Source organism: Glycine soja, chromosome 3, assembly GCF_004193775.1.
Source record: "Glycine soja cultivar W05 chromosome 3, ASM419377v2, whole genome shotgun sequence".
Taxonomy (NCBI): domain Eukaryota; kingdom Viridiplantae; phylum Streptophyta; class Magnoliopsida; order Fabales; family Fabaceae; genus Glycine; species Glycine soja.
This window is the reverse complement of record NC_041004.1, coordinates 37,241,170-37,252,937: the sequence shown is the minus strand read 5'-3', so window position 1 is coordinate 37,252,937 and position 11,768 is coordinate 37,241,170. Positions and strand designations below refer to the sequence as shown.

The following is an 11,768-nucleotide window of genomic DNA, read 5'->3' as shown; positions in this document are numbered from 1 at the left end:
ATGAACCAAAAACTGGAAACAATAAAATCTCATTTTCAGTGTTTTCAGTTAAAATCAAAAACCTTATTTTGGACAAAATGAAAACATGATGACAAGGAATGTAATTTTAAGCAAATCTAAAAATACATTTCCTTTTGAAAACACATTTTCAGTGTTTTTATTTTTTAAAAACAGAAAACAAAAAATCAAATCAAACATGTTTTTAAAATTCTAATCTTTTGAAAATAAAAAAAATATTCAGAAAACAAAAACAAAAAATGAAAACAGAAAATGAAAATGCAAACTAAACACATCCTAGTATAACTCCATGTTCTTGTCCTTTTTTCCTTAAGAAATGGAGGTAATATCCTGTCTTATTTCTAGACTTTATCACCCTGATTTCTACATATCTACTTCCAAAAGCCAAAAACTATTTTGGAAGAGGTTTAATCATTCGGGAAACAAGAACAATGTTGTTGTTGTCAATTAAGTCACTTATGTTAGGATATATATTTTATAGTAATATTTTGGGCGATTTAAGTTTTTATGATGTATGTCCAAATAATAAAACATAACCAGTAGAAGGTACGGTATGCATGTGCACAATTCAGACATACTGTCTGCTATTTCAACAAAAATAAATTTGAACTTTCAGTTTCAATGGGAACAGACTGATTGATTGGTGCATACATCTCCCAAATGAGTAAATTCAATATGAAAACTGTGGACTAGCTTATATGCAACAGGAACTGATATATCCCATTTCAAGGTTTCTGCTAGTATTTGTCCTCCCCTAACCTAACATAGTGTCCAACTCAAATAGACAAGCTGCCATTTCACAACTAACCCTTTGGACAAACTACAAAGGTGAAGTTTCTATCAATGCCTGAATTTACTATGACACACCAACTTCACCACATGGAATAATTCCTCATACAAGTCTACTACTTTAAAGTTGTTGTAAGTTGTAACTCATCAGTCCCTCTGTTGTATCCGTGAGAGTGTTGCATACATCAAATCTTCAACGGTGTAGATTACAGCACAGAATAGAATACTTGAGTGGCTTGCTGTTCTCAATTTTCTTTTATCTCTCGAAGCATTTCCACGACATTCTTCATTTTTGGTCGTTTGGCTGGTGTGTTGTCAGTGCACAGCAACGCGACCTTCAAAGCAGCAAGCATTTCTTTCCTCCAACCAAAGGAAACTGTGCTAAGCTTAGCATCCAATATCTGCTCTGGAGTTTCCCCTCTTACCGGAGCACTGTGAACCCATTTCACCAAATCTACACCTTCACCAAAGTCCTCATCAACTGGTAGTCTAGTTGTAAGGATTTCCAACAGAACAACACCATAGCTATAAACATTTCCTGGTGCAGTGACTTGCATAGTATATGCATATTCTGCATTAAAGAAGAAATGTAACATGAAGCATGCTAAACGCAATAAAAGTTGAAGTTTAATTTCTCAGTATTGTCAGTATAAAAAAAATTTCACTGTTAATCAATTAAAAATCATCATTAGTATGATTTTTACGTAAAAGTATAAAATCAACAAACTAACCATACATGGCAATTTGTAATTAGATGATAGTATAAAGAATATTTACTTCAAAAGTTAATAGGAAGAATAGAATCAATAGATGGAAGAATTGCATGACAGAAAGTAGTATACCTGGTGGTATGTAACCAAAAGAACCAGCAACTGCACTAATACTTGCAGTGCCTTTGGTTGGATCAAGAAGTTTTGAAATCTCAATCTCCGCAACCACCGGCTTGGAATTTGCATCCAAGAGAACATTGCCAGAAGAGATATCAAGATGGATGATTGCCACATGATGAAGGAAAGCCAACCCTTCTGCCACACCAATGGCAATGGATAATCTAGAGGGCCAGTCAGGCTGATATTCAGGTTTCCTGGTAGATTCATGAAGAAGCTGAGCCAATGTTCCATTTGGAAAATAATGATGCAAGAGAAGAGCAACATCTTCATAAATGACATAGCCAATGGGACGCACTAGATTTTCATGACAAACTTTGCTGAGTCTTTCAAGTTCTCTAATCATCTTGTTCTGGTGGTGGATTATTGTCTTGTCTACAGACTTCAGTCTCCTAACAGATAAGACCACCCCGGAAGGCATGATTGCCTTGTAAACAGTGCTGAAAGTTCCACTGCTGAGCTTGTTGCTGTCTTTCAGTGTTGCTTTAACGACGACATCAAGATCTACTGCTTGTTTTAGATTATCAACAAAAATCGTCCCTGCAATTATAGTTGGGTTGTCATTGATGCCATCTTCAACAATCCCAGCATCTTTGGCTACTTTTTCCTGCCTCTCTCTGATCATAAACAGCAAGACAACTATAGTTACTGACATAAAAACAGCCAAACCAGAACCAATTACAGCCAGTATGATTCTGTAAGAAACCCTGTGATGGTAAGCCTTGTGATCATCATAAAGGTCTCCACATGAAGAGTTCAAAGGCTCTCCACAAAGCCCTTTATTGCCCAAATAACTTGAACTGGGACTCTTCTGAAATGGTACAAATGTTGGCACAGGACCTCCGAACAGATTATTTGAGAAGTTCACCTCTATCAAGCTCAACATTCCTTTAAGCTCAGGTGGGATGTTACCTGATAGCCGATTGTTTGAAACATCCAGAGAAACAAGTTTGTCCAGTTTTCCTAATTCAGGGGGCAGTGGTCCATGGAGATGATTGAAGCTCAAATTTAAAGCTATCTGCAAGTTCCTAATGCGACCAATCTCAGGAGGAATACCTCCAGTCAAAATATTACTGCCCAATTGTAATTCAAGAAGTTTTGCACAATTTCCAATTTCATGAGGGATCTCTCCAGTAATGAAATTCTGATCCAACAGCATGTACTGCAACCGGGAGATATTGCAGATTTCATTTGGTATTGTCCCATTGAATCTGTTGTTGCTAATATCAAGCTTGTTAAGACTTTTGCAACTCAGAATCGATGTTGGAATATCACCGAATAGGCTATTTCCAGAAAGAATTAATTCCTGAAGGTTCATAAGTTGTCCAAAGTCTTGTGGAATTGTTCCAGTAAACCCATTTGAAGCCAAATTCAGGAGTGTCAGATTAGAACACTGAGCAAATTCAGACACAACCTCACCAGAAAGATTATTATTATCGGCTTCAAAGTAGGTTAGGCTACTAAGATTTCCAATGGTCTTTGGAATGGTACCTACTAGATGGTTGTTTCCAATTCGAATGCTGGAAAGGGCTTTGCAATTCCCAATTTCTTTAGGAAGTTCACCACTAAAATTATTCTGGGTGAGAACCAGAACTTCTAGCTTCCCTGGAACAAAAATGCTTGCTGGTATTGGGCCTTCAAGCTGGTTAGAGTGCAGGTTAAGTATTTGAAGGTCAGAAATCAAGCCTAGATCATCTGGAATCCTGCCATCTAAACGGTTCTCATAAGCAGTGAAAAGCCTCAAATTGGTTAAATTTCCCACCCAAGAAGGTATAAGACCACTCAAATGATTACTAGAGATTTGAAAATCCTGCAGTTTCTCTAAGCCCTGAAGTTCCATTGGTATCTCTCCCACAAGCACATTATTGGAAAGGTTCAATGATTTGAGGTTTGTGAGACCACCCAACTGAGGTGGAATTGAACCTTGGAACTTATTTGAAGTCAAATCTAGAACTTCAAGATCAGATAAATTTCCAAAAGCAGTAGGAATCGATCCATCAAAGTTATTATTCGAAAGATCGAGCCGCTTCAAAGCTTTGAGCTCAGACATTAGAGTTACGTTACCTCGAAGATTCCGGTGAGACAGATCCAAGCCCTCCACCATTGAGTTGTTACCACAGCTGACACCTTGCCAATTGCAGTAATCTGAGTTGTTGCCATCACCCCATCCAGGGACTCTCAGCTCTTGGTTGATGGCATGTAATATATCTTGGTCCTGAAGCTCAGCACCAACAAGTTCAGAACTTGAAAGACACCAAGCTACCAGTATATACAACAGCAAGCATAGAAATTCCATCACTGTACAGTGTACACTGTTGTTCTCTTCTCTTCTCTGCTGAAGTGAAGTGTTAGTGTTTACACTCCACTCAACAGTGTTCTTCTCCAAGAGCCAAAAAATTGTTATCAACACTCTACCAAACACTGTACCACAGCATTAACAACTTTTGCTGCTTGTTCTTTTCACCAAAAAAAAAGTGCAAACTTTCTTTCACAGTGAACTTTCCTTTTTCTTAAATATGAGGGTTTTGAACCACTTCAAGGGAAAACCTTTAGAACCTTTCACCAACCCTGAAATGCAGAAACCCCAGAAACATGATCAACATTTAGAAGAAAACCCACTTGAGATTTGTGCAAAATACAAAATACAAAAAAAAAAAAGTGGGGAGAAAAAAAAAAGAAAACGAAAAGCTTTCACTTTCAGGGGAAGGAAAACAAGAAGGGGTAAAAGAGACAAAAGCAGTAAGCATAATGAACCGTGAGTTGCATATGAAAAATGCCATACGTGGTAGCAGAAGAAAACACAAAGTGCAGAGGCAACAGAGAAAGTGACTGCAGCGAAGCAGAGGAAAAACGTCTTCAGTCTTGAGTGAAGAGTGAGTGATGAAATGAGAGAAAGAGTTGAACCCTTTATCGCAGGGTTCACGGACCAGGTGTTTTCTTATGTCTCAGAGAGAGAGAGAATGAAATTCCTTCCCATGTAGATATAGGCATCACGAGAAATGGGCACTCATCACTGAGTGAAAGTTGCATAAATTTAACTCCTGTCTCTCATTGCCATGTGGGGCACAGTTTAACACAGCGTTTTTTTTTTTTTTTTTTTTTTCTGTTTGGGAGCATAATGCCATTGCATTGTATCGGGCGCCATCGATTCTCATCCTCAAAAATCAAATCTTTGTTTTCAAAAGTTCTTCTAGTCTTGCACACCTTGGTGAAAAATGAAAATAAAATAATTTATTTTTTACCCCAAATGAAATCTAAATAGAAAAATGGATTTTTTTTATTGATATTAAATATTTAGTAGTATCATTCCTTAACACAAATAAGTTGATACTTGAATTATTTAACTAAGATCTGAGGTTCGATTATGAACTTGAAAATGGTATTATATCAACTGGAAATAACACTTTTATTCCAAAATAAATTGATTTTGTGAAAAAAATTAATTAAGGGTTAAATAAAAAAATTTAAATATCTCTTGGTTAGAAAAAAAATATAAAATAACTAATAAAAGTTGTTTGGCTGATAAAGATAAGATTATCTTTTGGAAATGTGAGTTTGAATTTTTTTTGTTAAGAAAATATTTTGTTAATAAATAATTTATAAGTACACACCTTAAATCATAATATTTTATATTTGTGATGAGTATTGTAAATTTCTTGAACCCAACTTAACTAAAATGTTATGAATAAAAAGTATTGATAGTAAGGAGATACAGAAGAAGAATGATAAAAAAGAAAATTCTCTGTTTTCAGATTTGTGGAACACTCAATATGTAGCATTTAATTTGCTGTCACACATTTAAAGCAAATCAGCAAATGCAAAGAAGGGATGGTAGATGGATGTCAGAACCTAGCAAATGTTTCGTTGGTCATACAAAGGGAGGGGAAAAGGGCCCTGAAGGGAAATCAATTTGCTATGCCCTATTGCCTCTTCCAAAAATAATCATGGATTTGAGAAGGCAATAAAGTTGTGCTGCAAATATCACAATACCTAATCCTAGGATTCTCACCACGTATAGGCTTATTTTACATAGGAATGAGACTTGCCTTTTTCAGAATATATTTCAATTTATTTTGTTAAATAAATGTACCTAAACAAATTTCCACGGAGATTCTGAATTTTTAGGAGCTGTCTCTCTTTTTTACCCAGCTCCCCTCTTATCTGTTGTCTCATTCATGGATCTTACTATCACCTGCATGATCAAATTTTTCTAATTAGCTAGGCACTTGCCTACATTTCTAGCATTCATTAATCCAGCGTCTCCAATAGTCCAATAATCATGAAAGGAAAATATTCTTTTGTTTTTAATTACGAGACACGAAAAATAATTAATTTATTTTATCATATTAAATATATTAATTATTTATATTATTATTTTAATATTTTATTTTATTTTATCTCACTATCAACTTAATTGTTTTTCATTAACATTTTGAGAGAGAATAATTAAGAAAGAATATGTAAGATAAAAAATTAATACATCTAAAAATTATAAAAAAGAAAAGAAAAACAAATTTTAAAGAAGATTTTATAATTAACAACAAATAGAGTACTAATTAACAAGTATGCATGGTAAAAGGAATTTGGTGTATGTTAAATCAGAAAGATAATTAGTAATATTCGGTTTATATCTCAGTTATAGTAGCCATGTTGATTTCATCACCACCAAGTTACAATGTCAATTATAAGGTACTTGGATGTATTTTGAACTTACCTCAATTGTATGTGAAACTTCTTACAGTATTTTATTAATCCAATTATCCAAAACATTCAAACTTCGAAGTTTATATATAATATAGAATGTCAATTATAAGGTAATTAGATGTATTTGCTACCTACACTTCACCTAAACTTTATTTGTTGATAGATAGGGTATATGCATGATTGAGCAATCAAACTGTCCAGTTAGTCTTCCTTATGGTGCTTGATTTCCACCCTCCGATTGAGCAGAGGCTTATCTTTATTCTTGAAGACAACACTGAACATAAACTCTAATAGCTTATTGGACTCTGCAATATTGCCATTGGGAAAGCTAAATCTCTTGAATGGAGTGAATAAAAGGCTCTGCAAATGTATAGTAATAACGAAGAACAATATCACAGTGACATGGCTGTGCAAAGCATTGTGAGACAAACCATATGCATTCCAACAAGTGGCATAATTCTATGTTATACCTTAATTCTCTGTGTGTGATTTTTAAATTGCAGATAATACATCACATTAACTAGGTACAACATTAATTACTATTCATGTTTTAAAAAAATCACTAGTGTCAAAAGGCATTACTACTTTATAAAGCATATTTTGTCCTTTAATTGTTCCCTCCATGTTATCATTACCACCATTAATAATTACTACTCAAGTTACCGCTGTATACTTTACGAAGGGTTATTTTATCACAACAATCATGTTCATATATTTATATACTCCCTTCGTTTTAAAATGAATATCATATCTTATGTTATTTTATACAGGAAAAAAACTACAATAAATAAATGAAAAAAGTATATAATTTTATAAAAGTAATCTTAGTATTAATATTGAAAACCTGGAATGATATTTATTAAGAGTATTAGTGAAAAAAATAATTAATATTACATTAAAAATTTAAATATAATACTTATTTTAAGATAATTTTTTTTTTCAAATATAACATTTATGATGGAATGGATGGAATAATATTTTTACTTTTTCATCTTATTTTTTAATTTCTTTGTTTATCGTACCATAGTATATATCATATTTTTCACATTTATTTCCTATCTTTATCTTATTCTCACACCTACGTCCAAAATTAGGATGTATATGTAATTATTTTTCATTGCATTATAATATAGTGATCTAGTAGACAAAAGCTTTCAACATAGTCAAAATCAATGAACATAGTTGTGGACCATATGTATGCAGAGAAAGCGGAGAAAGGGGAAAGTGTTACTGTTTTCTCTGGCAAAGCAAGATAACGACGAACGATCGCATTCACCAGAGATGTTAAAGGCCGATATTTGAATTTCAACAAAGGCATGGGAAAAATGGGGAGAAAAAGCAAACGATCCAATTATATTAAAAGTTCTTGCACAGACATGGATGATATTGTTTTATTAGAGCATAATAACAGTTAAATTTTATTGATTTTATATGTTTATTTATCCTTCAGAAACAGGTATTTTTTATGAAAAAAAATAGATACTTTTGTTTATCTAAACCAATATTCTTATTGGAGAATTGAAGCCAGGACACCTTAAAAATAAGTACTTTACATCTATTAATATGAGCATGTTTGGGTGTAAGCTTCTCTAGAAGTATTTCTAGAAGAAGAAAATAAGAAAAAAAAAATGAAATGAAATTCTTCATTAGTTAAAATGAGTTTTCCATTACCTAATTTATAAATGTTATCTCATCTTTTAGAGAAGTTATATTGATGAACTTCTAAAAATTAACTCATGTAGAACTTATTTTTACTTATGAAAAAACCCATCTCATCTTCAGTTGAAATAACTACGAAGCCACGATACCACGATATGCTAATTTTCTGTATCATTCAACACAAAATAAAAAAAGTATGCCAAATATCGAATTATTTCATATGGTGAGTGGGGCCCAAAATGGGCAAGCATTAGAGGCATCTTTCAGACAAGTAGGTCCAAATCATGTCTGTGTGACAGAAGGGTGGCCACCACTATACATTATCATCGTTATGATATAGAAAGAAACTTTAGAACAATGTTGCTAAATTCACATTCTTCCTTGACAAAGTTTCCCCCTACATTAACTTTCGTTAAGAAAAGGCAAGGACAACATCATGGATGTCGTAGCACAATTTTATTTTTTTTTAATTTCATTACTTTTCATTTTTTTTTCTTTGACGGTAAAGTACTTTTTTCTATTTAGATAACTGAAATCCCTCTAAATGTTAGGGGTCGTTTGATCGGAGAGAAAATAAAAATAAAAAATATTTAAATTAAAATAAAGAGATAAAACTGTGAAAGCTACATAAAAATTTAAATTTTTTTCTATTTTCTTCCCAATTATTTTCTACCAAACTCACCGTAACCCACATCATCATCGAACAACTCATATCATTTTGTGACATTCTGTCGAACAGCTCGCACGCCTCCGAGATGAAGTCCGTGTTGCAGTAGCTATTAAGGAGGGAACTTGAGGCGAAAACTTTCTTAGAGCATGCCATTTTGACAGAGAGGTTGGAGGCATGACAGTGAGCTAAGGATGATGGAGGGAGAGGAAGGAAAGAGGAAAAGAGAGGGAAATTCGATGATAATAATAATAATAAAAAGTGCACCATTTCATTTGATACAACTGTGAAATCAACAAGCAATTTGGCAAAGTAATTAGGAATAACTGGTTACTGGGTTGAAGTTAAAATAAAATTATTAGGATATTATTTAAGTATAATTTATGATAAAAATATTTTTTTTTTGTCTAGGTTTTGTTTATATTTTAGTCAAATTCTAAATCAATTAATTAGGTCTCTATTTTTTTAAAATTGAATTCTTAAATTTGTGTTTGTTTTTCAATTAGGCCATATCAATAATTATGAGGACCTAATTAAAAAATACAAGCTTAGAGACCAATTGAAAAAGAATTTTAGAAATCTAATTAAAAAATTCTCAGTTACAAGTTAATATTCTTACCTCTGCAGCACACTGCACACCCAAGCCTATATTGAGTTTAGAGATAGGCAATTTTTTTTTGTCATTTTTAATTAAGTTACTAGGATTCCTAAACTTATATTTATTTTTTTAATTAAGTTTGACAACAACCTAATTAAAAAAACTCATACAAGTTCAGAGACCCAATAGGAGAAAAAAAATATATTCAAAGACGTAGTTAAAAATTGTGAAATAGTTCAGGAATTTGCAAATTAATTTAACGTAGATTAAATTATAGCATACATTAATCTCTCTAAAAAATAATAATGTAACTTTACAATTTATGATGTATTTTTTTATTAAATGCTTTAAATTACTTAGAAATTTAAGCATTGATTTTTTTTTTTTTGCATTTTTGTTATAGTAAGTATACTTTATTAACATTTTTTTAAAGACATAAAAACTTTTTTTGGTCAAAAAACATATTTTGCATGAAAAATATAAAACAATAATTTAATTAAGATTCACATTATAGTGTTACATTTAGTTATAGTTTTTTAAAATAAAAAAAAGAAAACGCATTTAGTTATAGTTATGTAGGATTTCTTTTTCTGCTGAATTTTTATGTAGGATAAAAATTATCCCAAATATAATAATTATGATTAGTTAACATTATAAAATTATTTATACTAATAATACATCATAATTGAACTCTTAAAATAATTTTGGTATATAAAAAAATTGTATTTATGTATTGCCAAAAAAGAAATAGCAAGTGTCAGGGCAATGTAATACCCTGTTAGTAGTATATAATAATACACCTTATTCCCCACATGCCTCTTCATGAAACAATCAGCATTTGATTTTTGGAGCAGGTGGTAATTTATTGCATCTGCTATACAATCATGCACTGCCATATAAAGCTTAAAATATGGTTTCAATTTAGATTGAAATATTGTATTTATAAGCGAAATGCTTAATTAAATATAGTACTATCATTGAGTCGTACTACTTACTTCTTTGTCTTATTTTATTGAATTGAATGAGTAATTAACACTTCAGTGTGTACGTAGAGTTGAGTAGTTGAAAGTTATTAAATCGTTAAAAAGGATTACCTTTTCCCTTTTCTAAAAAAAAAAGGATCAGCTTTAAGAAGAAAAGTCTTAAAACAAAATTATAATTAATGTGGAAAGCAAATTAATGTTATGATTATGAGTAAAACGTGTGTGATGTTGCAATAATGGAAGTTAATACAAATTTCAAATAAGGATAAATCTTATTCGATGGTGTAACTTATTTCATCACCTACATCAAGTTTATAGAAAAATCCATGTTTAATATGATTATCGCAAAATATAGTATTGAAAAGAAAAAAAAAATTAGTGTGACAAAGAGATGAATGAATGATTAGTTGCATAATCAATCCAAAGATTAAAAACTTGTAAGAATATATAAGGAGGCATACAAAAAAAAAAAAAAAAAAGGAGGGACCCTACTTGTTAGCCACCTCCATTGAAATGGTATGATCTAAGTACAAGTAAAGAATGGATGCAATCCAATTCCAACCCAATCCCTTTTCACTTTCCAAAGAGGTGACTCCACTCCCCCCACCTTCTACCAATTGCATGTGCTTGGATGATGGGTGTGAGAGAAAGTGATTTGGGATTTCACTGTGGAGTCTCTAGTGGTTGGAGCAGGCTCTCCCTTTAGTAGACATGCATCATGAACCTTGTATCATTTCTTGTCTCACTTCCCTACCTCATCAACATCACTTTCTCTGTCTCCCTCATCTAAGCCTTCCCATTTGGATTTTTCTCAGCTTCCCCCACCAAATTATCTATTACAATTTACATACCTTTGATTACAATATCTATTGCCACCACAACAATGAAATATATATAATTCAAACAGTTTGGTTTTCAATTATGAAAATCGAAATAAACTGAACTAAACTACACATTATACTTTTATTATTTTTTTATATAAAAAAACATTATTATCTTAATCTAAGTCATGATTTTTTTTTCTTATTTGTTCATGTAAGGCTTATTAGACGCTAAGACGAGTCATGATTGGGATAAAAGGATATCACTCTCGACCTAAGTGAGGTTAAAGATGCCTCTTATAAGTTTGAAGCTCTCTAATGAGATGATCCCTATCTCTGCTTCTAACATCTCCAGAATCTTTCTCATAAGATGACCGAGTCTTCTATGCAAGTGCCTAATTCAAAACGCATCTCAACCAGAGCTATCTTACTATACTTTTTTTTTTTTATCAAAATCTTATTATACTTTAAAAATAAGTATTTATTTATTTTTATTAATATTAATATTTAAATACAAATTAACTAAATAAATTATTTAAACATAACATTTTTGGAATCTAATAATATGAATACGTTAAGAAAATCAAGTTAACATGCTAGCTCAAACAATCTAAATCCTACTCATCCTATTCCTACATAGGA

General features: G+C 32.0%; 1 protein-coding gene across 1 annotated transcript; it reads right to left on the bottom strand.

Annotated features, from left to right (window-relative positions):
* Window positions 1–572: 572 nt before the first annotated feature.
* Window positions 573–4,762, bottom strand: LOC114406725 (leucine-rich repeat receptor-like tyrosine-protein kinase PXC3). Its single transcript, XM_028369507.1, has 3 exons — window positions 4,477–4,762; window positions 1,650–4,262; window positions 573–1,378 (listed from the first exon to the last, which is right to left on the bottom strand). Exons 2-3 carry the CDS (start codon window positions 3,988–3,990, stop codon window positions 1,053–1,055), a joined length of 2,667 nt encoding a protein of 888 aa, XP_028225308.1. The 5' UTR covers window positions 3,991–4,262; window positions 4,477–4,762; the 3' UTR covers window positions 573–1,052.
* Window positions 4,763–11,768: the final 7,006 nt, after the last annotated feature.

What these genes read in the sequence shown, in the direction of transcription:
- LOC114406725 (XM_028369507.1), bottom strand. Translation starts at nt 3,990, where the DNA reads ATGGAATTTCTATGCTTGCTGTTGTATATACTGGTAGCTTGGTGTCTT. An exon ending in TTTTGGTTACATACCACCAG is followed by an intron (nt 1,379 to 1,649) that starts GTATACTACTTT and finishes TCTTTAATGCAG; the next exon opens with AATATGCATATACTATGCAA.